This window comes from Tetrao urogallus (genome assembly GCF_951394365.1).
Source record: "Tetrao urogallus genome assembly, chromosome: 17".
NCBI lineage: Eukaryota > Metazoa > Chordata > Aves > Galliformes > Phasianidae > Tetrao > Tetrao urogallus.
This window is the reverse complement of record NC_136830.1, coordinates 10674458-10700488: the sequence shown is the minus strand read 5'-3', so window position 1 is coordinate 10700488 and position 26031 is coordinate 10674458. Positions and strand designations below refer to the sequence as shown.

The 26031-nt window shown below is 53.3% G+C and overlaps 1 protein-coding gene across 1 annotated transcript in view; it reads left to right on the top strand.

Annotated features, from left to right (window-relative positions):
* OSBP2 (oxysterol binding protein 2) overlaps positions 1 to 25433 on the top strand; it is a gene marked incomplete at both ends in the record, with an annotated part of 61188 nt that extends 35755 nt beyond the window's left edge. Inside the window, 14 exon segments of the mRNA XM_079543933.1 lie at positions 4998 to 5060; positions 5063 to 5086; positions 8376 to 8626; positions 16879 to 17065; positions 18020 to 18137; positions 18298 to 18364; positions 18488 to 18652; positions 20913 to 21158; positions 22814 to 22934; positions 23116 to 23219; positions 23443 to 23538; positions 23924 to 24108; positions 24476 to 24696; positions 25291 to 25433. Of these exon segments, the coding sequence (XP_079400059.1) occupies positions 4998 to 5060; positions 5063 to 5086; positions 8376 to 8626; positions 16879 to 17065; positions 18020 to 18137; positions 18298 to 18364; positions 18488 to 18652; positions 20913 to 21158; positions 22814 to 22934; positions 23116 to 23219; positions 23443 to 23538; positions 23924 to 24108; positions 24476 to 24696; positions 25291 to 25433 (1991 nt within the window).
* Between the last annotated feature and the right edge of the window lie 598 nt (positions 25434 to 26031).

The following is a 26031-nucleotide window of genomic DNA, read 5'->3' as shown; positions in this document are numbered from 1 at the left end:
GCACCCATGCTGTGTCCTCATCCCGTGTGGGTTTGCTATGTGCTCTCCCTCTTCGGTGAAATTCTGTCTGTTTCTGGGGATTTGTCCTTGCTTTCTGTTGCTTGTTCTCTACAAAGGGACTAACAAAGCTTTTTCTTCCAGTTGAAACCCTTGAGCAGACTGTCATCAGCCATTCTTGCTGATGAGGTTGGTGTATGGGGGTGTGCCATCAGGGCTTCACTTTGTCTGCTTGTAGGGTGTTGGAAAGGCTGTTTGCATCCCTCTGTCTCCACTGGCACTCGGTGACCTGCATGGAATTGTAAGGAGCTGGGTAACTTGCACCCAACCCGATCCTCTTACTCAGGGGTAAGCTGAGCCCAGGCAGATTTACATGTGCATAAGGGCACACATTAGCCTTGCATTCTCAGGAGTGCTTTCTCAGATATCTTTGCTCATGCAGCTGGCTGAGCTGAGCTTACAAGTCTGCAGGGCAGTGCAGGACGTGCATTACCCACTGAGCAGAAGCATAGACTTCAAGCTGGGTCTTTGCAGTGCCACGAGCAGCCCTCAGCCCCCAGCGTGGCTGTGTCTGGCTGCTCTGGACACCGTCCTGCTGTGGGTATAGCAGGGACATTATAGCAGGATCTCCTGCCTCCCCTGCCACCACAGCTCCTGCCCCGTGGCTCAGTCCCATGTCACTTTGTTCTTGTTACAGAGGCTTTGCAGGGAGGGAGGGAGCTGACAGAGCTTCAGTGCATCCTCTGTGCTTCCCCAGGTGCTTCCCACGAGCCTGCAGCAGGCTGTGTTTTACCTGCTGACTGGAGGCTTCCAGAGAAAGGGTTCATTCTTTTAAAGAAAGAAAATAACAAATCCCATGCCAAGTTCATCCTTGGTTGCACCAAACGTGGCATTACTCTGCAGAGGCTGGCTGCTCCAAGCCTGGCTGCACCATCGCCATGTCCCCAGCTTTGCTGCTGGGGCAGGAAGTAGAGCCCAGCATGCTGTGAGCTCCGTGCCCCATGCTGCTGAAACCAGAGTGCTGCCTGAGGCTGGGAGGTATTTAAGCATTGTTAAACATGGATGCTTGGTGATGTGCTTAGGAGATATCCAACAGCTGAAGTGGTTTTTGGTGGCTGTGTGCTGGGTGGGGTGGCTGACACCGAGGCCAGGTGCTGGGCACTTCAGAGCAGGGATGTACAGCCCTGCTGTCCCCATGCTGCTCCCTGCCTCAGCTCTTGCTCTGAAGGAGTCGTAGAGTCATTAAGGTCAGTTCTAAGATGATCTAGTCCAGCTGTCAACCCATCCCCACCATGCCTACTGAACACTGTCCCTAAAGGAAGACCTTTGTGCCAAGGGAAGGAGATGGCAAGACAGGAGCCGGCTGCAGGTGAGCCTTGTGTGCTCAAGTCACTGGTGGTTTTGCTCTTTGGTAGCTGTCAGGGCTCTTCCTCCGGCATAGCCTGACATTGCCATTTATGCCACTTCTGCATCTGTCATGGCTCGTTGCAGCTTCAGGATGCTGCTCATGCACAGCCCAGTGCCATTCGCTGCCCTCTCATGGTGCCATCTGGTTGTGAATGCCCAAACACAAATAACAAAGTGCGTAGGCTTTTTTTTATATGCTTTGTTCACCTGTTGAACAGGAGCAAATGATGTTTAATTATTTATGACACTTGCATTTATGTGTCTAAATATTCATCAGCAGACTCAGAGGTAGCTCTGAAGCCTTGGGCTGCACGCATCCTCCCTGCAGTGCTGTATCAGTCTGTGTGTCGGCTGTGAATTCTGAGCTCAGCCATAAAATAGAGAAAGCATGGTTCAGTGAAGCACATGGCCTTCCTTATCCTGGTGCCTTCTTCTCAGTGGACCCAGTGGAAAGGTGGAAATTGGAATGGTGTGTAGCCGGGGTGCATCTACACTAACTAAGGAAGCTGTGACTCTGGCTGATACCCACAGCTTGAGCTTTGGAATTAAGTTTTCTCTTTCATTTTAAATACTTCCTCAACTATGGATTTGTTGATCTCCCTTCCACTCGCTGATTCGAGAATACCCCAAAGGAATGATCTCAGCATTTATCAGTTCGAATTCCGTGGTGCAGGTTGTGTTGCGTTCCAGCAGTGAGCTGGGGAGTCATTTTGTGTCATTGCCGTTGTGTCGTCTTTGGTGAATCTGCAGAAGGGAGACCCTTGGTTGGATCTTGATCCTCATTGCATGGCACACGTGGGCTGATAGGGACAGGCGTGGAGCTTCCAGGCTGGATGAGACTCTGGGCAGTAAGTGCTTGGTACCACTGGGTGGGCTTTAGGGTTCCTTCCACCCCTGGTACAATTCTATGATTCTAAAAGGGGATTTCACAGGGGGAGATGGCTAAAGATATCAGCTCAGGAGCAGCCTGGGCGGCTTTGCAGGTGTGGATAGAAGCACACTGCCCCTGGCACCCACAGTCAGCAGTGCTTGCCAAGGACAAGCAGGTGTCAGCACAGCCTGGAGCTGGCCCTGCCGCTCAGGTCAGTCTGCAGTGTGTTCCTGTTCGGAGCTGTAGGATGATAAAGTTCCTATTTTTATCAGAACATTTGTTTTTTTTTCCTCTTCTGGCGGTGTGATGTGCAGTGTGAGCAGCCAGCTGTCTGGTAATGAATGGTTAGTTCCCTATAATCACACCTTCACAACTGGAAGATTTTTCATTTTGATTCAGAGCTGGTTCTTGGCTTCTTCTCCTGCCCATTGTGGATATGAAGAACAGATCATTCTACTTCATAAAAATAATTTGTAGACCACATCTCCAGTCCACGCCTTAGGATTGCAGTGTCCCAAACCGGGCGCAGGCTCTTGGGCACTGATCAGAAGGCACACTGTGTCTCAGAGAGCGCTGCTCTGTTCATATAACCCCAAATTTGCTTTTTTTAAGCTCTCTTTTCAAAGCTCTGTTGTAACTCACACTGGGCTGGTAGCTCCTTCTCTGCCAAACAGGCAGTTGTCCACTCTCTGCTTGGTTGGAATCTCTCCCACAGCTGGTGTCTCCACTCAGGGTAGGGTGCTATCCTGCATTGACCACATCCCTCAGGCTCCCTTTTTCACCACTGTTTCCGTACTCTGAGGTTAAACCCAGTGCTTTCAGCCCATCTTTGTTGCCTGCCTTACCAGTGGGTTGAAGTTGTTTGGGTGATTTCATCAGAAAATCCCACATATGCTGGAAAGAGAGAATGACTGCAACCCAAACGTAGTGCTGAGGGTTATTGACTGGTAATATCGTCTTGTGACTGCAGCAATGAGATGGCCGGATTGCAGTCATCATAATAAAAATACTTTATGTTTTCTCAGTGCTTTTCTTTCAGAAAAGCAGGAATCCTTTAGGTGCATTAATGGGCTGCGATGCCAACTCCCATTCAGGGTGGTGCTTCAGTGCTTCGTGGGAGGAAAGAATGCAGATAACAATAAATGGATTACAGTTCTTTGCATGTCCACTGCCAGAACCTCTGTGGCCTTGTGCAGTAAGGAGATTGAAGTCCAAAAATGAAATCCGTTTCGGGTTATTGGAAATTTGGTTCTGTGTTGTGTAAATAGTTCTGCTGGCACTACAGCAAACCTCATTTGCAGACTGTTGGCCTTCTTGATTGCATCACCTTCTGATGGCTTGCAAGAAATCACCACTGCAGCATCCTTCCTTCCAAAGAGCTGTCCTGGTGGGATCAACCCTGCTGCCTTCATTATGGCTTTGCAGCTCCCCCACATTCCTGTACCAGGGTGCATTTGCCTCATGAGCTGGAATTTGTCCTGAGTAAGAGGTGAAGCCATCAGCTTAACTGCTCCTTAGCCCTTCAGTTTCTTGTTCTTAGATTTTTCAGTTGTGTCCCTGTGGTGCTCGCTGACCTGAAAAACCAAGCAAGCAGTATAACGTGTCACAGTCTCACTTCACTTGGGTTTGGCTCCAGCCAGTTGCACTGGAGCTATAATGAAACCGCAATTACAGAAACCAAGAGATGGAGTCAGAGGCAAAGAATATGCTGTCCTGCTTTATTTCAGCATGGTGAGGTGTAAGGGTGCAATACTGGCTAAGTTGGAGGTCTCTGATCCGACCCTGGGCAAGGTTAGGTCACATCTGTGAAATCCTTAGGTTTGAATTTCTGCATAACCTGAGCATTTGGCTTCACACTGTGATCCCAATGGATTTCTGGCAGATCTGCTGGCACAGACTGGGAGCTCTGGGTCCTTTCTGTGCTGCCCCAAGCTGAGTGCTGGTCCTGCTCCAAGGCTGCGTCCTTGGGTCATCCCCATTGAATGAGATAGAGATGTCACACCTCATCACAGCTGGTGAATAACTGCTGTTTTTAGGCCTGAACAGCTTTCCATTTGCATTAGCAGTAGAAGAAATATCCTTGCCAGGTTGGTGATAATTGCAAAGCGATCACCCAAATTTGGAACGATTTATGACCATTTGCTCTGTTATTCTGATGATTAAGTGCCAGCGTAATTCTTTACAACCAAAAAGTTCCGCCTGGGCCTGCTTGTGCAGATGCTGTAGGAATTCATCCCTCTCTTGGCAGCTGGGTGAAGCTATTAAATATAGACACCCATTGCCATTTAATATTCATAGCTATTAAAAGCAACGCAAGCGGATGAAAGTTTTGGAGCCATTGTGGAAATTGCTTTGGTTGAGGAATGGTTGGTGATCAGTGTCCATGTGCTGCTGCTGGTCCTGGCAGGAAAGGCTCTTGTTCCCAAACCGGGTCTGTGGTGGCGGCTGCAGAACACCAGAGGGACCAGTGGGTGTTTGCTGCAAGTGCTGTTGGTGTTTCTATGGGTTTTGCCCATGGAGTCCCTGGCAGAAGTTGGGTTTGGTGCTTATTTGTCCCATAGGCCTTCGCTATGTTGCCTGGAAGAGGCTCCAGACCAAATCAATGTGGGGTTTTTCTTGCATTTCCATACGAAGCCCCTAGGGCAGGTATGTGGAGAGGCATACACTGACATTTGTTAGATCCAGGCCCACTGAGATGAAGCTCTGCTTTCTCTATAGGCAGCCTTATTATCCGTGATGATGATGGTGTCCTGGGAGCATCAAGCACGGGTTGGTTGGATGCAGCTCATAAAGAAAGCAAGGGTGGAATCTGTGAGTTGGCTGCTTCTGCAACCCTCTGACTGCAGAGCAGGGAGTTTTCCAGGTGCACTTCAGGGATCTGGGAGCTTCCCAGCTATGGAGAGAGATGAGCAAGCTCAGTCTGAGGAGCAGACTTCCCACAGGGAAGCAGTTGTGGCACAGAGCTTCCAGTCCTGGTGATGCTCTGGGCGATGCCTGTCTGCATGTGGCAGCTTTTGTTGTGCTTTAACAGTGTCTTTCTGGGATCAGTGCAGGCTGCTTGTCTCAGGAACCTCTCTTGCTCAGCCCTGTGTCTGTGTCCCTGCCTTGGAGCAGGAAGCCAGATTGAATTTATTGAATGGAACCTTGAGAGGCAAGCAGTTCAGAGCTGTGGGAGAGTCTGGGTGGCAAGTTAGAAGGGATGCAGGATGGAGCAAAGTTCAAGGTGATGTGAGAAGCAGAGAAGTTAGAGGGGGTGTAGGAAGGAAGGGTATTTCTGGAAGTGAGGATGCAGGGATGGGAATGGTTTCTGCTTGTGGGGCAAAGGAGGGTCAGGGAGTTGGAGCAGAGCCTTTGTGATGGACCCCAGGAGGAAGGTAGGAGGTGGCCCAGGGCATTAACTTTGTGCCTTTGTGTTAGGGACATCACTGCTGGGTTCAGAATGCATTTTGGGAATTTCAGGATAAAAGCTCATCAACCCCATGGCCTTTTCTTATAGACCATCTTAAACAGCTCTGCCGGCTCCATGCATCCACAGAAGCATCAAAATGCACCTGAGCAGCAGCGCGTGGGGTTGCTGTAGTGGCACAGCTCCCAGCTGCTCACCTGCCACCTCTGGTGTCACCGGTGTCCTTGTGGGCTGTGTGCAGGGAAGTGCCACCTCCTCCAGCCCACAGCTCTCCGCCAGCATGGGGGAAAATGCTGCAAGCAGGGTTTAGCTGAGGGAAGTTCAAGAGGCAGAAAATAAGGCTGTGATGGGAGCATCTGCCTTGCTGAGCTCCTCGTGAGCTGCTGCCCTGGGCTCTGAAGGCTGGTGTGTGCTGTGGGTTTGGGAAGCAGCCCGAGGAGGCTTATGGCCACAGGCTGCTGATCCATTTTACATAGATTAAATAGCATCACAGCTCCAAAAATAATCCTCCAGGCTTGCGGCGAGGCCCACTGTTCCTATAGCAACTGGTTCATACCAGTGCCCTACAAATAAAAATCAAAACAGAGTTCCTTTAAGTTTGTTTGCAAGTCAAAACAAAGTGGGAAACAGAGAAGGAAAGACTCTGGGCTGAACAAACTGAGGGCCCTCAGCCTCTCCTCACACACCTCGTGCCCTCTCCATCCCACAGCCTTCCTTTGGACACCTTCTGATGATTTCATGTCCTTAAAGCTACTCAGAGCTAGGGAGGCACAGATAGTTTCCCTTGCCATCAGTAGGGAGAGCAGTGATGGTTGAGGAGATCCTGGGTGCTCCATCAATTCCTTTTTGCCCGCTGTAACATGGGGATGTCCCTGTGGTTGTGGTGGAGGGCTGGGAGCCCATCCTGGGAGCTGTGGGTGTTGGGAGGGCTGGGAGCTGCTTCGGGTGCTTTGCACAAATGTTTCTCCTTCAACTCGTTCTGATTTGATTGTAACCACAGCTTTGGGTTTCCTTCCTTCTGTGCTTTGATTTCAGTTCATTACAGCCAATTTTTGCTGTTCTGCGAGTAAAGCGAAACACCTTCTGGGTGTTTATATAATTCTGCATGGCAGCATGAGATGGGAGAGGGGGATCTGGGGTTAAACACTGCCTGGAGCAGGCAGAGAGATCCTTCCTGCTGCTCGCTGCTCCTAAAGCACTATTTTTTTTGCAGCTGCAAATAAGGGAAGATTGTCTTTGAGAAACATCACTCATGTCTACACAGAAAAATGCCAAATTTGATTCTTCCCCTGCAGTCACACAGAGGGAATGGTGGCTTTGGCGTCACGGTGGTAGCTGCCTGCACAGTGGCTGTGATGGAAACCAAACTGGATTGTGCTTGTGGTGGGTATAGGGCATTGTTTGGCTGCAATCACCTTCAGTCACCAAATGGGGAGAGAGAGGTTACCAGGGTGCCTTGTGTGCTCCAGGGTGACAGATACTGCAGAAGTGCTGAAAACACTTGAAACAGAATGCTGACCTTCGGGAGGTTCTGGTTACTTCTCCTTACTGATTGCTGAAGTTTTCCCTCTAGATCTGTTGAAGTTGGCATGTTCAAGTCACCAGCAGCAGAAGCCTGGTGCACCCTCTGGGATGCATCTTGTAAGCCTCATCTTCTCTCCCTCTGCCCATCACGTCCATCCTACCCTGACCCCATCCCTGTGTGCTTGGAGCAGCAGGACTGTTGTTGCTCATGTTGGAACCAGATGGTCAGTAAGGTTTCTTCTGATCCAAGCCATCCGAGGGTTCTGTGGTTCATTGCTGCTGGCTTCTGCCAGAGTTTTGTTCTGCTTTCTCCTTGAGCTGTGTAGGACAAGCCCTTCTCTGGGCTCTGCCTCCTTGTCCCAATTCACTCTTCTTGAATGGCCTTGGAGGAACGCCCAGCACGTGCCTGGGTGCATAGAAGATGGGCGCTCCCTGTGCTGGCCCTGCTATGTGAGCCTGGGAACCTCACCTCCCCCTGCCCAGGTGGTGTGAAGGAGTGCACAGCTCTGTTTTGGGTTGGATTTCTCTTTTTCGTCACTCAGATGTTCTGGAGTTGCAGCTGTAACCCTTCCTGTTGTTGTATCTGAGATTCTGACTGTGGTTTTTTGCCCTCTCAAGCAGGGGGAAGGTTGGGGGTAGATGCTATTTCTTAGACTATCTGTTCTTTGGCACAGAGCGGACCTGGCAGAGCAAGGCTCAGTTGTGGGGCTGGGTGCCCAAAACCCAACCCCTATGGCTGGGAATGGTATCCCAATGCTCCCTGAGCTCTGGCAGCTCAGGGCTGTGCCCACTGCCTGGGGAGCCTGTTCCATATCCACTGCCTTCTGATGCAGGACCTTTCCCTAATGCTCACCCTGCGTCACCCCGTTGCTCAGGCTGAGCAGCCCTGTGCTGCATCCCAGTGGCAGCGGAAGGAGCCCTCTGGACACCCCTGGATGCCATCCCAAGTTGTTCCTTATGCCATACTCTGCATCTTCATGCAGAGGGGGTGCCAGTGAGATGGGTGAACGGGGAGTCAGGGCTGGGCTCAGTGCCCCTTCCTTCTGCCCTGGCACATCCCAGCCTGTAGCCTGTGCCGGAGGAGGCAGAAGGTCCCCCTGCCCGCTGGTACAGTCCAGGGGTAACCATGGAAACTGCTTTTTTTTTTTTTCTCCATCCCTCCCTTTGCAGATGACTCGGGTGATGAGGAGCCCGCCTCACAGTCAGACAAGAGTGAGCTGCACGGCACGCTGAAAACCCTCTCGAGTAAGCTGGAGGACCTGAGCACTTGCAATGACCTGATTGCCAAGCACGGGGCCGCCCTGCAGCGCTCGCTGAGCGAGCTGGAGAACCTGAAACTGCCAGCTGAAAGTGGAGAGAAGATCAAGGCTGTGAATGAGCGAGCCACGCTCTTCCGCATCACCTCCAATGCTATGATCAACGTAAGTGTCGCCGCGTTTGCACGGAGGCAGAGGGAGATGCATCTCCTCCTCCTTTTCTTCTATTGCCCTTCCCTCTCTCACAGCCCCATCTCCTCCCCGTGCCTCAGCGCAGGGTTGTGGTGAGCATGGTCACAACCCTTGGGGTGCTGGGACGGGGCTCTGCTGAATCCTTACAGCATGCTTGCTGGGCGAGCTGCCCCAAATCTGGTTGTGAAGCATGGTACATGCAGAGGTTGGGGCGCAGAGGGCTTTCTGGACCATTCCTGGGGGTGGCTTTCAGGCCAGCTCAGCAATTCAGAGCCTGCTGTGGGTTCAGACCCCCATCCCCTTGTTGCTTGCACCTTTGCTGATGTTGGTGAAGCCACCCTCATTTTGCCCCACAGGAGTTTAATCCTGCTTTGCTGGAGCCCCTCTTTGCTCCCTGCCCTGTGCTTCACAATGGGCTTTTGTACAGCTCCTTCTGGGGTGTGGAGCTGCGTTTCCCAGTGAAACAGCTCTTCCTGGAAAGGGGAGAAACAAAATGAGATAAAATATTTAGAGGGGGGAAAAAAATAAAATTAATTGAAGCCTGACAGTCATGGAATAACGCATGAAGGTAAAGCTCAAGGAATTGTAAAGGGAGGTTAGCTCTCTCAGCCCTGAGCAAAACAGAGGTCATGTGCCACCTTAGGTGTACATGGAGGAATGCCCCCCCAGACAGCTGTGTGCTGGTGCTGGAGGGTGTTTGCTGGGGAGAGGTTTTCCTGTGACAGTGCTCTGTGTTTGGGGGTGCCTGTGCACCTGTATGGAGTTGGGTAAAGTTTTGGGAGCAGGGTTGGCACAGTGTGCCTTGGTTTGCCATTGGGATGTGTCAGCAGCAGCCAGGAGAGGAGTTTTGGGAAGGGTGAGCAGGGCAATACCTGCTGTGTCTGTGCTGAGGAGGTGGTGGTGGTTGTGGCACGATAAAGGCTTGAGTGAGGGCTTGGCAATCTGGACAGTGTGAAACAGCACTCAAACAGGGAGGAAAAGATGGGAGGAACTCAGCGTGGTGAGCCCACAGCAGACTATGAGAGGCTATGGATATCAGAGGTTTTTGAGCAGTGTACATCAGCTTGTGGCTGAGCTGCCTGGGGGAGCTTTGAGGCTCCCCATGGAGGGTTTAGAGAGTCTTGTAACAGCCCCAGGAGCATTTCTGCACTGGATTTGCCATGTTAGCACAGGGTGATCCCCTCTGTGACCTGCTGAAGCCCCGCTGGCAGCCTCTCTTAGGGTGGCTGCATGAGTGCAGAGCTGCCTGCAAATCTGTAAGGAAATGTTGGACGTCCCTACAGACAAGTCCATGGCACCCAGCCATCTCCTGGCAGCGGAGGGGAGCACTCTGTCTCACGGATATCCTGCCATCGCTCAGTATGCTTCTGAAGGGCCAGAGCTCTATGGGGTCCCTTCCCAGTTTGGGACCCATGTGACAAGTGGTGCTGCATCCCCATCCTGTTTCCATCCAGTGGGGTTATGTAAATGTCCCCCGTGCTTCGGGAGCAGCAGGAGGCAATAAGGAAATGCATATGGAAATCCAGCAGCCGCCTGTTAAGGTGACCTCTGTGCTGCAAACGTGCTGTGCGTGCCACTGGGGGCTCCCTGCAGCCCCCCTTCTGCTGGGGGGATCTTCGTCCTCTCCTTCCTCGCTCTGCTGTCTCCGCACGAGGGGAGAAGTACAGACACAAAAGGATTGGATACACAGCAGGGCAGCCCCCGAAATGTGCTCCCAGCCCTCTGCCTGCCACCCTTTTGCTCTGCTCCTGTCCTGATTTTGCAACCTTGCGTAATAACGCATCGGCAGAGCCACGTGGCAGAGCCGAGCCCGACGGCGCTGGGACTTTGAGGAGCATCCGAGAGGAGACGCAGCCAAGCGATCTGCCACGGGGGAGGAGTGGGAGGTGCGTAAAAATAAAGAGAAACTAATTAAGGGTATTATTATCCTCTTAATAAGAGGAGCGGAGACGAAGAGTGGCGTGGGCTGAGTGCGAAAAGCTCCGTCTTGGAGCTGGGCAGCAGGCGGCAGCCCCATGGACGTGGCAAGGGAACTAGGCTGGGGCGGCAGGAAGAGCTCGGTGTGCTGTGGGTGTTGCTGGAAACAGGGTTTTAATGGGAATGGATTTTGCTACAACAAAGCAGAGGCGGCTGAGCCATGTGCTGAGTGTAACTGTCGCTGTCTTCATTTTTCCTCTTTTTTCTTTTTCTTTGTAGTTTCTGGATTTGATTGTGGTGTGAGCGTAGGGAGCAGCAGGGTCGGCTGCATGTGACTGCTGGGTGAGTTCTGAGCTCCAGGAGCAGCTCGGCCTCAGGAGGAGAGAAGGCAGAGAAGAGTGAGGGTATGCTGTGGGGCTGGAGATGCTGAGATTTCGTGGAGTTGTATTTGGGGACGAGGTCTGTATGGTCACCGGGACTCAAAGGACTGTCCCTACAAGAGGCCAGACTGCTTTCCCCAGGGGGATTTCTCTTAATCACAGCAGTAGTTACCTTGAGCATTGGAGACTTTGAGTGCACCCCACAGCCCGCTGGGAGGATGGTGGGCACAGCCTTGGTATCTCTGTGACTTGCTGAAGGATGTGGTTCCCTAGGGCTGGGAATGGGCTGCTCCAGTCCTGCCCAAATTTGCTGTGTATTAATGCAGTGCTGAGCATCCTCTGTCCCTGCGGGACGGTGCTGTGATTAATCTGTGCTCCTAAAATGGCCTCGCTGTTAAAGCAGACTGATGTGCAGCACGTGCTCCCAGTGGCACCACACTCACTGTTGTGAATGGCTGCAGGGACAGCTTAACCCTTGCCTGTGCCTATGTTGGATTGCAGGACTGCTTAAAGCTGACAGGAGTCCCCTAAACCCACTGCAGACACAGCAGAAGCGTGGATCTCACCTCCCTCCTGCCCCTTACCAGTATGCATGGCACTCCCAGTTCAGCCTAGTACACCCATGGGGCTGGAGGAGCCCTGCACCCTATCACACGTGCTGATTTTGCTCTCAGAGCCCATCCTTGCATGAGCTGTGTCAGTTATCTGTGCTGCACTCCAGTGCTCTGATCAGCGCATAGGAAACCATGTCACCGACCCAGAAAACCCACAGCTTTGGGATTAAATCTCCATCCCAGCCCTAATCCCCGGCAAGCAAGGAGGCTGGGGCCGAGGGGCTGGGATGATCTGCACTGCTAAAAGCTGGGACACAAACCCCATTCCTTCCCCTACAACATTTCACCAAAGGCAAGGGCTGGAGGTGAAATCACTAAAGGCTGCATGCTGGCTCTGCAGCCTGGCTCTCCAGTTACCTATAAAGGCATTCGTGTGTTGCTGGGTTGGCAGTGCAAACCTGGAAGTGGAGATCTGCACCCAGGTCCCTTGGCTGAGCTGGGACAGTGCTAGGGAGCAGTGTGCTGCCCTGGGGCTCCAAAGGAGCAGGAGTTGCCATGCATCCCAGCATCACTGCTGGGCCGGCTCCTCATCCTACTGAGTGTGGCTGTTGGGCTGGAGGGATTATAGGAGCCTCGTTAACATAGCCACACTGGGGGATTTGCTGCTGTCCCCACTCTAATCCCCTGTAAGGGCTGGATTACATGGCCCCAGCTGCTGGGAGTGGGGCTGGGGTTGCCGTGGAGGCTTCACCCTGGCGAGGGGCACCTGGCTAAAGCTTCTGTGACTGTGGGACAGGCTCCCTGCAGCCTGCCCTTGTAGGGGCTGCTTTAACAAGCCCCCACAGCAAGGTTTGGGTGCAGCAATAGGGCTGGGTGCTGGCAGGGCCCTGCTGTGTGTCACCCTGTAGGGAGCACCTGGGAAGAGCGTTGGGTTCTCTCCATGCTGTGTACTAAGGTGTGGGCTGGAGCAGCTCTGATCCATGCCTCCACGCTGAGGCATTAATGATCTTCCCTATACCCATGCACTGTTATTTTTGGTGGTGTTCTGAGCTGAGCCCTGCACTTCACAGCTCCCTTCTTGCAGCCCTGTGCTGGGCAGCAGCGGCTCTTGGCGTACCTGTACCCTCCTTTCAGGATGCTGCCGAGCAGCTGGGGTCACCCTGAGGGCTCTGTAGGGATTTGCTGCCGTTTCAGCCATCTGTGCAGCTCTGGATGTTCCCCTGCACTGCTGCTCCATGTGTCCTGGCTGTGGGTGCTGCGCTCACCATCCTTGCCATCCAGCTGTGTGTGAGCTGATGTGGGATTCAGACCAGCTCCATCCTGCGCTCCTTGCGTTTCCCGTTTTGCTTTCCGTCTCCACTGGGGATGAAGAGAAAAATAAACCCTCTCCTGGTTCAAATTCCACGTGCATCTCGCTGCTCTCAGTGCAAGCTGCTACATTTTGTGTTGTGCTGTGTGACCGGAGCACTGACGTGGTGTTAATGTGTTCTGAGCTAAAAAGAGGATCAGAAATGGCCCTTCCCTTGGGATATTTCCTGCTAAGCAGCAGCACAGCTGTGTCCCTGCCTTTTGATGAGTCCAGGAAGGAAGGGAGCACTTATCTACGCAGCACCAGGAGCGTGCAGAGCAGCAGGATGTTCTTTCCCATGATGAATGAAGAAACAGCCTTTGCTGCATAATGCACCTTTGTAAAGGAGATGATGGGGTGCATCTGGCTGTTCCCTTCTCCCACGCTGGGTGACGGAGCAGTCCCATGGGGCTGTTCCTCCAGGACCCTGTGCAGCTTTAAGCACCATTGGCATCCATCATCAGGCTGTATGGTTGGTGCTGGGGGCAGCTCTGCTCGATGGGGCTTCCTGAGAGGTGCAGAGCCTGATGTGATGGTTCACCTGAGTGCATCCGTGCTGATTCACTTCATCTGTGTGTTCTGCATGGCTCATCGCTGCCCACAAGGTGTGTGACACTTGTCACCTCATCAGTCTTCAAGCAGACATCGGGTCATCGCTGTCAGCCACATCAGTGTATAGCCTGTGGGATGTTAATGACGTTCTCATTAGTCTGCAGCAAGCTGTGCAGTCTGGTGTTGCAATGAGAGTGTGAATGCTGCTAGATCTGTCCATCCCAGCGGGGTCTCTGTGACACCCTGTGTCTCCCTGTACTGGGATCTGCAGGAGCCTTGGGGTTGCTGTGCCACAAAGCCTCCTTGTGCCTCTGTATTCTGATGGCATTTGCAGCCCCGTTACCCCGCACTCGGTTGGAACCTGATGCGTAATTGAGGAGAGAAGAGCTCTGCAGTCCTCTGCCACCTGCCTACAGGTGTTGGTGGGCTCCCCAGGACCTTGTGCCTGCACTGCAGGGCTCGCTGCCATCTGTGCTCACTGGTGACATGCCAGAAGGGCTGGGTGATGGACAGTGAACCTCTGGGCCGCTCAGAGGTGACTCAGCAGCCTCCCTGCCTGCCCCCCCCCTCCTCCCATTTCCTTCTTCCCTATTTTCCAGCTGCCTCACCCAAACCCTGACCAAATGCTGTGCCCTATCCCATGTCCCCTCTGATCCGAAGGACCCGAACAATCTCCCACTGTATGGGGCATGATGCGGATGGCTCTGTTATCTATAGGATGGCTTTGCTGTGTGCCCCTGCCCTGCTGGGGGGCCTCTCACTTGCTGACCTCCCCAGGGATGGCCCTGAGGACGGCCGTTCTCCCTGCACTGTGTGGATTTACAGCTCTGTCTTGCAATCCAGCTCAGGTTAAATTTAGCTGCCACCCCATAAGGATTTTATAAGCTGGATTTCTCTGCGTTGCTCCTACAAAGGCTGTGCTTGTCTGCACCTTTGAAGTGAAATGAACGGCTGGTGACCCACACTAGGATTGGCCTGAGGGGGCATCAGTGACAGGGCCACCACTTTGTCCTCGGCCACATCCTTGCACAGTGACAGCTTCACAGAGCGTTGTCACTGCTGGGGATGAGGTGACAGCCACCAACCGGCACGGGAAGCGGCGGTGCATGGATAGTGACATGGATGCTGCAGGCTGCCCGCCAGCATTGCCACTGCCACTTTGAGGTAGGCTGGGAGCGGGACACGTCCCACGTTTGGGGCTGTGCAGCATCGCTCTGGGTGTTGTTTTAGGGTGGCTGGAGCATGGATGGAGTTTTGGGCGTTGCTGGTGTGAGCGGGGCAACATGGCACTGCTGTGATGGTGTCTTGCCCTGTGAGGAAGGACAGGCTGAGCTGCAGCCCCAGCTCTTCCACAGCTCTGGGGATGAAGCCTTGGGGCTGGAGCCTGTCCGTGCCACTGTGATTGCTCAGTGCTGTCTGCAGAGTCACCAGTGGGCAAGGGCAGCTCCTCCTCGCTCTGGTGCTGCTTCCTGTTGGCTGTGCTTCAGAGAATTTTTGTGCCCATAGATGTGCTCTTTCCTGGAGCTATTTCCAAAGCACACGGCAGCTGTGGCTCTGCAGCAGCACTGGCCCTGCAGAAAGCACCAGGATGGATGCCATCAAGAGATGATGCTGTCCCAGAGCAGCAGGGAACTTCCTGTCCCCATGCCAAGCAGCAGCATGCCACCACAGTGTGCCCAAGGGCTTGGAGACAGCACCCTGCCAACTGCAAGGGGAAGATATGGAAGGGGAAGGTGCAGCTCTTTGGGTTTTTTGCTCATTTAACTGCATGAAAGAAGCCGTGCCACATCCTTTGATGGAAGGCAGCAGCGAGCAGGGCTTGAGGGCTTGATTGCTTCTGACAGCTGGGGAGGGCTGCAGCCCCAGAGACCATCAGAGCACAGCGCTTTGTGTGTGCTTCTTTGTCCTGGGCAGGGATCAGCATGGGTGTGCTGCTGGTTGGTGCTTCACAGAGCTGCCCTGGAATGGCACCCGCATGTTTCCTTATCATCAGTGAATGTGAGGACAGCCCAGCTGGTGACAAGGGGCCAAGAGGAGCTGATGTGCTTTTCTTTGGGACACCAGCACCACGTCTAGGTCCTGGGATTTCTCCTTCAGCCACTTCAGCTCAGGAGGGCCCATCTCCTGTTCCTGTCGTTTCCTGTCACACCCCAAACATTCCATTTCCCGTCGCCACCTTAAAATCAGTGCTCAGCCACAGCAGGGTGCTGCCAGAGCAGCGTTTCAAAGCCCCTGGAGCTGGGACAGCTGGCACTGCCCTTGCTGGTGCCAGCCAGCAGCACTAAATGGGTATTTGGGGTCGTGATGGAGACCTTCAGAGCAGGTAATAAGCTTTGCTGGGTGGGGAAGGTCACGCTGCTATCTGATTACTTACCCTTCTGCTTTCATCCTCTTATTGCAATGCATCAGCGTAATAGGAGAGGCGAGCCTGCCAGCTCGACGTGGTTTAGTTTGAATGGGTGCTGGGAGGAAAGCTCATAGAGGAACGAGAGATTTTCTTGGGAAGGCTCCAGCCTGCAGCTGCGCGTGAAGGCACTCGGGGCATTAGGGCACGGGGTGCCTGGTAACAAGGGAATGGGGACCAGCATGGGGAAATGTTGGAGCTCAGGTTGGTGCAGATCTCTGTAGTCATAGCAGTGCTTCCTAAAGTCGGAAATGGAAAACGTGAAAGCTGCTGCTCTGTGCTGCTTGCCTGCAGCATTGTGCTGCGTTTCTGGTGGCGTTAAGCAAAAAACTTCTTCCTCTGGATGAGACTCAAATCTTGATCCTGGCCAAAGGTTTGAAAGAACCTGATGAGTCAGAGCTTTTCTTGGATAAACCCTTTTAGAATCCATTCACGTTACAAGAGCCAAAACCCTGATGTTGTGTGGCTGGGAAATAACTCAGCATTCAGGTGCCATCTCCCTGCTTCTCAGTGCAAGAAGTTTAATGTATACCGAGTCCCAGAGATTTAGGGGAGGGAAGAGAAGGAGCAGCCCTGTCCTTGTGCTTAACCTGGGGCTGATCACACGGGAAGCAGCTGTGCTGGGGAGGCTCACTGCCCCAACCTGATATGAAAATAACCTACAAATAGAGCTTGGAAGGTTCAGACACAGGACATGCAGCTCCTGGCAGCGTCCCTGTGCTGAGCGGATATCCTGTGCATGGAAATGTCCCATTGCATGTCCTGTGCACAGGAGAGGCACGGTGCTGGGATGCACACAGCATCCTGTGGGCTCTCGTGCTCGGTGTATCTGTCCATGTCCCTGTGTCTGGTGGGTCCCCTTCCCTGGAAAAGGGCACCTGCTGGGGGCTCTGGGGCTGTCACCTGCTGTCCTGCCTGACTTCTCCAGGATGGGGATGTCCACATCTATATGAGCTCAGCCGGGGCTCCCCAACTTTGGGGATGTTTTTCCTAGCCCCGGGGTTGTGGGAATCCTGCAAAGCTTTGGGCTCACAGTTCTCTCAGCTGATTTTTCCCTTCCTCCCCTGCAGGCTTGCCGTGATTTCCTGGACTTAGCAGAAACTCACAGCCGAAAATGGCATCGGGCACTGCAGTATGAGCGGGAGCAGCGGATCCGGCTGGAGGAGACCATCGAGCAGCTAGCCAAGCAGCACAACAGCTTGGAGAGAGCCTGCCGTGGGGCACCGGGCAGCACAGGCAGCACCGGCACTGCCAAGGGTGAGCCCAGTGGGTGGGGATGGGGGGGAGGCACGGGCAGTGCTCTCTGTGAGAGTGCTGCACCCCTGGACCATGGCTTGCTTGTGCTGTTTCAAATCTTATCCCTGCTAACAGGGCACATCTCAGGCCATGGTGTTTGGAGGAAACCCAGGAATCCCCAAATGCTGCTGAATTCACAGCTGCAGCGTGGCTCGTGTCCCAACTGGGACTCGTTTGCTGCTTGCAAAAGTTATTTATCGGGCAGTAAAATCAAATGGCTTTTGGATAGCAGTGCCAAATCTCCTTCCCGAGGAGGTGTTTGTTACAGCCTGGTGGCCAAAAGCTGCGTGTAGAGCTGTGTCTTGTTTTAAAAGAGTGTATGGGCTTAAGGAAGCAGTGAGCTGCTGGAGGTTAGTGCCTGCCACAGCAGCAGCCTGAGCCCATCACAGCGGGCATCCTTGCTCCTTGAGAGGGACACAGGGACAAGGAGGTGGCTGTGCCTTGCCTGCAGGTGGCTCAGCAGCATGGGGTGCAGCAGGGATGGGGATGGAGCTGGAGGTTTCCTCCTGGTGTTGCACACAGCTCTGCAGGACACACAGATGCTCGCAGTACCACCACCCACAGCTCTGTGATGGGAAGTTGCCCACCTCGTAAGGTTGTGGTTTAATACAAAATAGCTGCAGGTGTGGGAATGGATATTTCAGAGGTGGTCAGCACTGTGCCATCCTGGCTGCTGGAACAGAGGCTGTGTGGCAGAGCACTGAAGCTGGTACCTGCAGTGAGGCTGTTGCAGGGGGCAGTGCCACGTCTCAGAAGTCCCCTCCTGTTTGGTGTCTGTGGTGTGCACGTGGCTCAGGCTTTTGGCTTGCTGGCAATGGGAGAGGACAGAGGAGGAGACAGTGGTGGCAGTGAGTGTCAGTGGGTTTGGAAGGGAACTGGCAGCAGCTGAGCATCTCAACCCCTTTGTGCCACCAGGGAGTGTGCAGTCTGCCAAAGGAGAAGCCAGTGATGAAGATGAAGAGACGGAGTATTTTGATGCCATGGAGGATGCACCAGCTTTTATCACTGTAACCGCAGACCCCAAGCACCACAGGTATGAGCTGCAGCCTTAGGGGTTTGGTGAAACTCATGGGAAAAGCATGGGAAAGACTGCCTGCTGGGTGTTGTGCTTGGCTTTGGGACAGCACCTGAGTGGTAGTGGCTGTACTGCACTGCTGTTCCCACCTTCACCAGGTGGCACTTTGTCCCCACAGGCGTTCGGGCAGTAACCTGAGCGGGGCCAGCGAGGGCCACCCTGAGGACTGGAACCTGGAGGACAGCGTGAGTTGGGCAGAGTGGGTGAGATGTGCAGTGAGATGAAATGGCTTTAGGATTGCACCTGGCTCCCTGGCCGTGGCTGGGTGAGCGCTGCTTAGACCTGTGCTCCTCCTCTTGCTTTTGCAGGTATTTGAAAGCTCAAATCAAAGCAGCTACAATGAGTCCTGCAAAGATCTCCTGCCGAGGAAAAGGAGACGGAGCCGCATCCCTGACAAACCCAACTACAGCCTTAACCTCTGGAGCATCATGAAGAACTGCATTGGCAAAGAGCTCTCCAAGATCCCCATGCCTGTAAGTGAGCCCCAGGGGTGTTGCTGCCATGCTGAAGCTGCTGACCTCAGGGTTTTGATTCAGCGCAGAGCATTTGGGTTACTGCTCCAGGTAGTCCTGCAGGTGCTGCAGCAGCCTCTGAGCAGGACAGAGAGCATGTGGCAAACCCAGCCTGGGGTCTGGCTGCCATTAATGTGAGTTGTCCAGTGCTCTGAAGAACCAGCACAGGCAGAAAGCTCGAGCAGCCAAGCAAGAGGATGCTCAGCATGGAGTTGTGCTGCTGATTGTTTTGTGGTAAATGGCTCTGCTGTTGCATTAGGGGCTGTCTGCATCAGGCTGGCTCTTTCTTTAGGGCTGATTTCTGCTTCTGTGCTGGCTGTGGAGGGCCACAATGTGCTTATGGGGTGCACCCTGGAGCTGGGGGGCATTGCCTGAGCATCTGCAAACCCAGGGAGGAAGAGGGAACCAGGGCACCTGGAATCTCTGCAGATGCAAGTGTTTCACTCAGGGCAAGATGTGGGGACCTTGCTATTTGGAAAAGTGGAGGAGAAATCCCTGTTGTTATTAGACTAGAAATGTGTAACTTCTCATCCTCTGTGAGTGCAGGAGTATCCTACTGCTGGTTCGTACCTGGAGTGGGCTGTGCTGGTTGCTACCCACCCAGACCTAACACTGCCTGTAGCAAACCTCCCTCAAAACTGTAACAGAAAGCAGTTTCCAGAGCACACCAGCCCTGTCCAGGCTGATGGGTCACTTGCAGGTCTTGACCGGCCCAGTAAGTGTGGCATGGGTGCCACTGCAAGCAGTTCATTTCCCCAGAACCTGCCACGTCCTGACAAGCACAGGAGAATAGATTTAATGTCTTAGAATGGTACCTGATACACTCGAAGTTGAAGGGTGAGTTTGTCCCTTCCTTGTGCTGTTGCCAGCTGAGAGCTGCAGCCCAGCACTGTCAGTTAGCATTGCTGCAACAGCATCAAGATTAGATAACGACATGAAGGGTACAGAAAACAGCTCAAGATGTGAAATACCAGCAGCTGTGGTGCTGAGAGAGGAAATCTCTACCTTTCCTAACATTCAGACCCACCAGAGCAGCCACAGCCTGGCAGCAATGCAAGGCTGCATGTCCCAGGGGATGTGATGCATGGAAAACCTCCCCGTGCACACACTGCCTTCCTTCATTTGAATTGAATGAACATTGCATTACTTGGGAGGAGGTCATCTTCATCCCTCTGCTGGAAGGTTTTGCTGTGTGACAGTGCTGGTGTGGGATGCAGCTGCTGCTTTGTTGTTTGAGCTGCCTACATCTCTCCTGAGGTTCTGCTGAGCTGGCACTGCTGTGCTCCTCGGTGGATGCTTTGCTGCCTTTGCTACATAACCTCCTTTCTTGGATGCTGTCAGATTGCTTACTGACTAAATCCCAGAGTGGAACAGTCTGGAGTTTGTTTTCTTTAATATAAAGCATGTAACTTGGCTTATGGAAGTGGTTCTCCCATCCTTCAGCCATCTGCTCGTTCCAAAATAGAGTTTTTGTTGTGAACTGGAAGCAAAAAGGGAATTTCAGATGGTTTGGAGGCAAAAGACTTTCCACTCATGCAACAGAAAATATCTCACTTGTCCTTTTTTTTATAATGATTTCACTTGTTTCTGATACAAAGAATTGCTGAAGTCAAGCACTTATTTTTTTCCCATTTGCAGCAATGGTTTGGGCAGTGTTATTGCAAACATCTCTAATTAACAAAGCTACGATTTAGGGCTGGAAAAAAAGGTGAGCTGAGGCTTCCCCTGGGACAGGGCTGTCCCTCTGCCCGTTGCTCTGTGCTGCGTGGCTTTCATCGGTGCCCCTAAATGGGAGTTTAGGGTTCTGTCACTCACTGGGCTCAGGGATGGAAGTGATGGAGGTGCTCAGGGATGCTCGTTGATGTGGGATGTTCCCAGCAGAGAGCTGGGCTCACTGCTCAGGATCATTCAGGGGTTTGGGGCACGTATGACCTGCCACAGTGCTGGGTTAGCTCATGGGCTGCCAGCTCCCAGCCCGGCTGTTCCCAGCTCAGCCCAGCTGGGCACTCCAGAGCCCTCAGGCACTTGTGCTATGGTTCAGGGAGCACGTTATAGTGTGAGTCTCTTGTTTTATTTAACATTTACTTGACGCTGCAGAGGCAGTGCTTGTGCAGAGCTCCCTGCCACATCCAGCCCTGTGTCACAGCGCATCGGGATGTGGTGCTGGAGTGCCCAGCTGGCATCCATCCTGCTTTGCTGACCACCACTCTTCTCCCTGCAGGTGAACTTCAATGAGCCACTCTCCATGCTGCAGCGGCTGACAGAGGACCTGGAGTACCACGAGCTGCTGGACAAAGCAGTCAAGTGTGAGAGCTCCACAGAGCAGATGTGTTTCGTGGCAGCCTTCTCAGTGTCTTCCTACTCGACGACGGTGCACCGCACAGCGAAGCCGTTCAATCCATTGCTGGGGGAAACCTATGAGCTCGACAGGCTGGAGGAGCTGGGCTTCCGTTCCCTGTGTGAGCAGGTGAGCTGTGCAGAAGGGCTCCGTGTGCCTGTCCTGCTCTTTGTGTCAAAGCAGCCCTTTTGTGTAGGAGATGCAGCATCTCCCTGTTTCAGTTCACTTCATGGCTGGATGGAGCCTCGAGATCTTGTTTCTTTCTTGTTTATATTGCAAAGTTTTAATTTCCAAGCTTGGTGGCAACCTGAGAACCTCCAGCATCCCTGTGTGCTAATCACAGAGTACATCTGATGCTCATCTATCAACCAGCAGGTCTTAATTGAAAAACCTATGGAGCATAATGGGTTGAGACCTTGGAAGGAAATTGGCTCTTTAAAGCATAGCATGCTCAGCTGGTGCTTCCCATCCTCCTGGGGATGGACAGGGCTGTTTATTACCGCTGTAGGCAGGAGATCATTTTTGGGGGGGCTCTGGGCTCCCCAGGAGGTGGCTGTGTTGTCCCAGAGACAGTGACCATCACGTTTCCCAGCATCAGGAACAAACCCATGGCCTCCATCACTGCAGAAACCAGTGTAGATTCAAGACCTGCAGTGCCAGGTGGCACTGAGACCCCTGGGGTGAGGGCTGTGTGTTAGCTGTTCTGTGGGGCTGTGCTTGCAAACTGTGTCCTCCAGGTGCCCAATCCCCTCTGGCAGTGCTCTGGAGATGCTGCACCTTGTTCAGAGGGAGACAGGAACCTTTTTTGACCAGAGGAGGCAGCCTAGATAGCTCTTCAGAAGGGCACAACGTGTGGAAAGGGTTCTGCTGCTAGTCCAGATGTGGAGCAGGCTCTAGGTCATACTGTGCCCCTCTGTGCCAGTGAGAGCTATCAAGGGAGTAAAGGTGCTTTGGTAGGTGACCTCCAGGATTTGTATCCCTGCTGACTCTACTTTCTGGCATTTCTGACCCTTCCATGTCCAGCCTGTTCCAGCTGCCTTGGGTGTACGAGTACATGAGTTTTGGGTGCTGACGCATGGTGGGGGCTGGAGAGGTTCATCCAAAATTCGGTTTGCTGTAACTCAGAGCAAAACAACTCTGTTGCCACGCTCTGGAGCATTTGATCCATTAGCAGAGCCTCTAAATCTGCCTAAATCCTGGCTCCATCTCAAAGGGCAGACTGGGGGCAGGCTTGAAGCAGCCCAGTGTTGGTGGTGCAGTCAGCACGTGCTGCCCTGGGTTGTGCTGGCACCGTGGGATGGATAGATGGACAGACAGATGCTGTTCCCGTGGCTCTGAACATCCCTTGGTCCACTGACATGCTGAGTGAGGCATTGGTAATCCAGTGCCTGAAATCCAGTTATCCAAATAGGATTTTCTCCTGCCAGTGACAGTGGGATTTAATGGAGAGGTTTTGGCTCTGCTCACGGTTGTAATCCAGTTGCTCAGGGCACTCAGGCTGTAATTACCCTGGTGCAAAGTACCTCTGAACACGGTGGCTTACATATTCCTTCCAAGGGACAGCGCTCGAGTGGTGTCCCTAGAGCCACCAGGCAGGCTGTGCTGCAGCCACATCTGCTTTTCCTGTCCGTGTCCGTGGGAAGGCACTGCAGTGCTGGACAAGCTGCGGGCTCAGCCTCTGAGCATCCTTGGGACCAAAACTGTCACCTCTCTTTGGGTCCTGCAGCGATGACTGAGCACTGGACGGGGCCAGCACCTGATGGGCTGTCCTTTCTCCCTGCCAGGTGAGCCACCACCCCCCAGCAGCTGCCCACCACGTCTTCTCCAAGCGAGGCTGGACGCTGTGGCAGGAGATCACCATCGCCAGCAAGTTCAGGGGCAAATACCTCTCCATCATGCCTCTGGGTAGGTGACCTGGCCAAGGGGATGAGGGCTGGCTTGTGCCATATCCTATGACTCTGAGAACCAAGCAACATGTTCCTCGTGGGCTTTCAAAATGAAAGCTTTTAGAGGACAGAAGGCAGGCATGGTGCTTGGTGCTCAGGCACCCGTCCGGTCCCCACCCTGAGCCCAGGGCTCTCCACAGGTGCCATCCACCTCGAGTTTCACTCCAGTGGGAATCACTACGTCTGGAGGAAAGTCACTTCCACTGTTCACAATATCATCGTGGGCAAGCTTTGGATTGACCAGGTCAGTGCCTGTGGGCTCTTTGGGAAACGGGGCAGTGTGGGGCCAGGTCTGGCGTGGGGTGTTTTACTTGGGCCCGTCATGCTGTGGGGCTGGAGGGGATGGAGTGGGGAGCAGATGTAGTTCTGCACTGAGGTTGATGTGCAGCTGCACAAATGACGATTAATGGCTCATTTGTCTCCTTGCAAAGTCTCTCACTTGCTGTGATTCTGTGTCTTTTATCTAGTCTGGTGAAATAGAGATTGTTAACCATAAGTCAAAAGATAAATGCCAGCTGAAATTTACCCCCTACAGCTACTTCTCCAGGGATGTCCCCCGAAAGGTACGTAGCCAAAAATCTCCCTGCTTTTTCTTCTGGCCTGGCTTTGCCCTTCCAGCTGGGTTCTGTTCTCCCAGCTGGGCTCATGGGGTCCTGGCACTGGGGTGGGATGCAGCCAGCATGGGGCTGCGGAGCTGCACCAGCAACTCAGTGTGCCACAGGTCCTTGCAGGTGGGGACTGGGGACAGAGCTGACAGCTGGGACCAGTGTATGGCACTGGGGAGGATGAGGGTGGAGGGGCTGTGTCAGCATGGGACCTTGCTGGGTTCTGTCCTTATGTCTGAGGATACAGAGCACCACTTGAGTCACTGTATTTCACTTCTCGAAGACTCTGGATGCTTTCAGAAGCCACCAGAGCCATCTCTTACACTGCTGTCTCTCCCGCCAGGTGACAGGGGTGGTGAGTGATGCTGATGGCAAAGCCCATTATGTCATGTCGGGCACATGGGACGAGAAGATGGAGTGCTCCAAAATCGTGCAGAGCAGCCATGGCAGCGCCGGCTCCGAGGGCAAACAGAAAACTGTCTACCAGACGCTGTCCCCAAAGGTCTTGTGGAAGAAGTACCCCCTCCCGTGAGTCCCGTCCTGTGGTGTTGCTTGCTGTGTGTCTGGCGTGCTCCTTGGGTTGGAGTTTTGCTTTCCTGGCTGCTGGCTGTGGCAGGGAGTGATGTCGTCCCCATGCTGGCTTTGCTTTTAGTTCCTCCATACCAAACCAATGAATCTATGCTTCCCCTGAGCCCCTGCAGGCATCACTGGCATCTCCTCCTAGCCTCCCGAAGGCACCATTTCCACTTATGGGGTGGGATGCAGAGCTCCTTAAGGGTGGTTTTTGGGGATCAGAATAACAGGTATAGTATTTTTGGAAGGCTGGCGTGAGACACAAGCACCTGAAGGGACGGGAGCCCTATTTGTGGTCCTCATCAGGTCTGTCTGTCCGCAGGGAGAACGCCGAGAACATGTACTTCTTCTCCAGCCTGGCCCTCACCCTGAATGAGCCCGAGGAGCGCGTGGCCCCCACGGACAGCCGGCTGCGTCCAGACCAGAGGCTGATGGAGAGCGGCCGCTGGGACGAGGCCAATGTGGAGAAGCAGAGGCTGGAGGAGAAGCAGAGGGCTGTGCGCCGCAGGAGGGAGGCTGAGGCTGTGGAGGCCCTGGAGGAAGGTGGGATGCTGTGAGGTGGGGAATGAGGGGCTGCAAGGAAACCCTTTAGGGTAGGGGAGGAAGGGCAGACTGCTCATCGTGGAATCGTTAAGGTTGGAATAGACTTCCGAGATGAAGTCCAGCCACCAACCCATCCCCACCGTGCCCATTCGTGGAATCATAGAGCCATCTGTGTTGGAAAGGAGCTGTAAGATCACCAAGCCCAACTGCCAGCCCATCATTACCGTGCCCACTGAACGAACATTTCGTTGTTCTCTGGGTCTTTATCACACCATACTGAGTGCTCCCTCCCATGGGCCACCTGTAGCCGGATTGCCACATCCCCATCAGAAGATAATTAGTGATGTCCCTAAGTGCCAAATTGTTTTGAGGGTTGAGGTGGAGATGGGCTGATGGTCGGGCTGGATGACCTCAGTGGTCTTTTCCAACCTTAAATGATTCTGTGATTCCACCTCCACATTTCTCAAACACCTCCAGGGTCAGAGGCTCCATCACCTCCCTGAGCACCCATTCCAACAGCTGACCACTTTTTCCAAGAAAGGAGTTTTTCCCTGTACCCAACCTCATCTTCATGCCTTGCTTCTCCCCATGCAGGCAAGGACTACGAGGGTTACATCCCGCTGTGGTTTGAGCGGAAGGTGGATCCCATCACAGGGGAGCTGATCTGCACCTACAAAGGCGGCTACTGGGAGGCCAAGGACAAGCAGGACTGGAGCTCGTGCCCTGATATCTTCTGAGCTGCCGTGTTGGCTCTGGTGTGGCCAGCCTGCAGCAGGACAGACAGATGGAGGGACAGCGAGGACACACGGCAGCGTCCTGCCAGTGCTTGACAGTGCAAATAAACACACACACACAGGGAGAAATCTGACAAAGAGAATCTAAACAGGGATTCCAAACCTATTTTTTTATGCACTAATAAATAGCATCTTTTTTTTTTCTTTTTTTTTCCTTTAAATGGTGGCTTTTTCAGCTACTAATTAGGAAAGAGGACACGTGGCTCTGGTTCGTTTTTAGCCTCGGGTATTTATTGCTGTCAGGAGCTGCTGCCTGTATCTTTCAGCACCTCGGCTGTATCGGCTGAGACAACGACTTCCAAAGATGCTCGCGTCGTGGGATGCCGTGCATTTGTGTGAGCTCTTTCCTTTGGCATCTTTTTCCCCCCATTTGTTAAAAAGAAATTCTGCTCCTGCTTCAGATTCTTTCAAAACCAAACGAAAAACCAGCTGTGAATCTCTGCCCAGAAAATAGCAGGGGTTGTGGCCGTTGCTGGAAGGCTGCGGGTGGTTCCTACAGCTGTCCCCATCACACCCATCAGGATGTTTCAGCCTGATGACC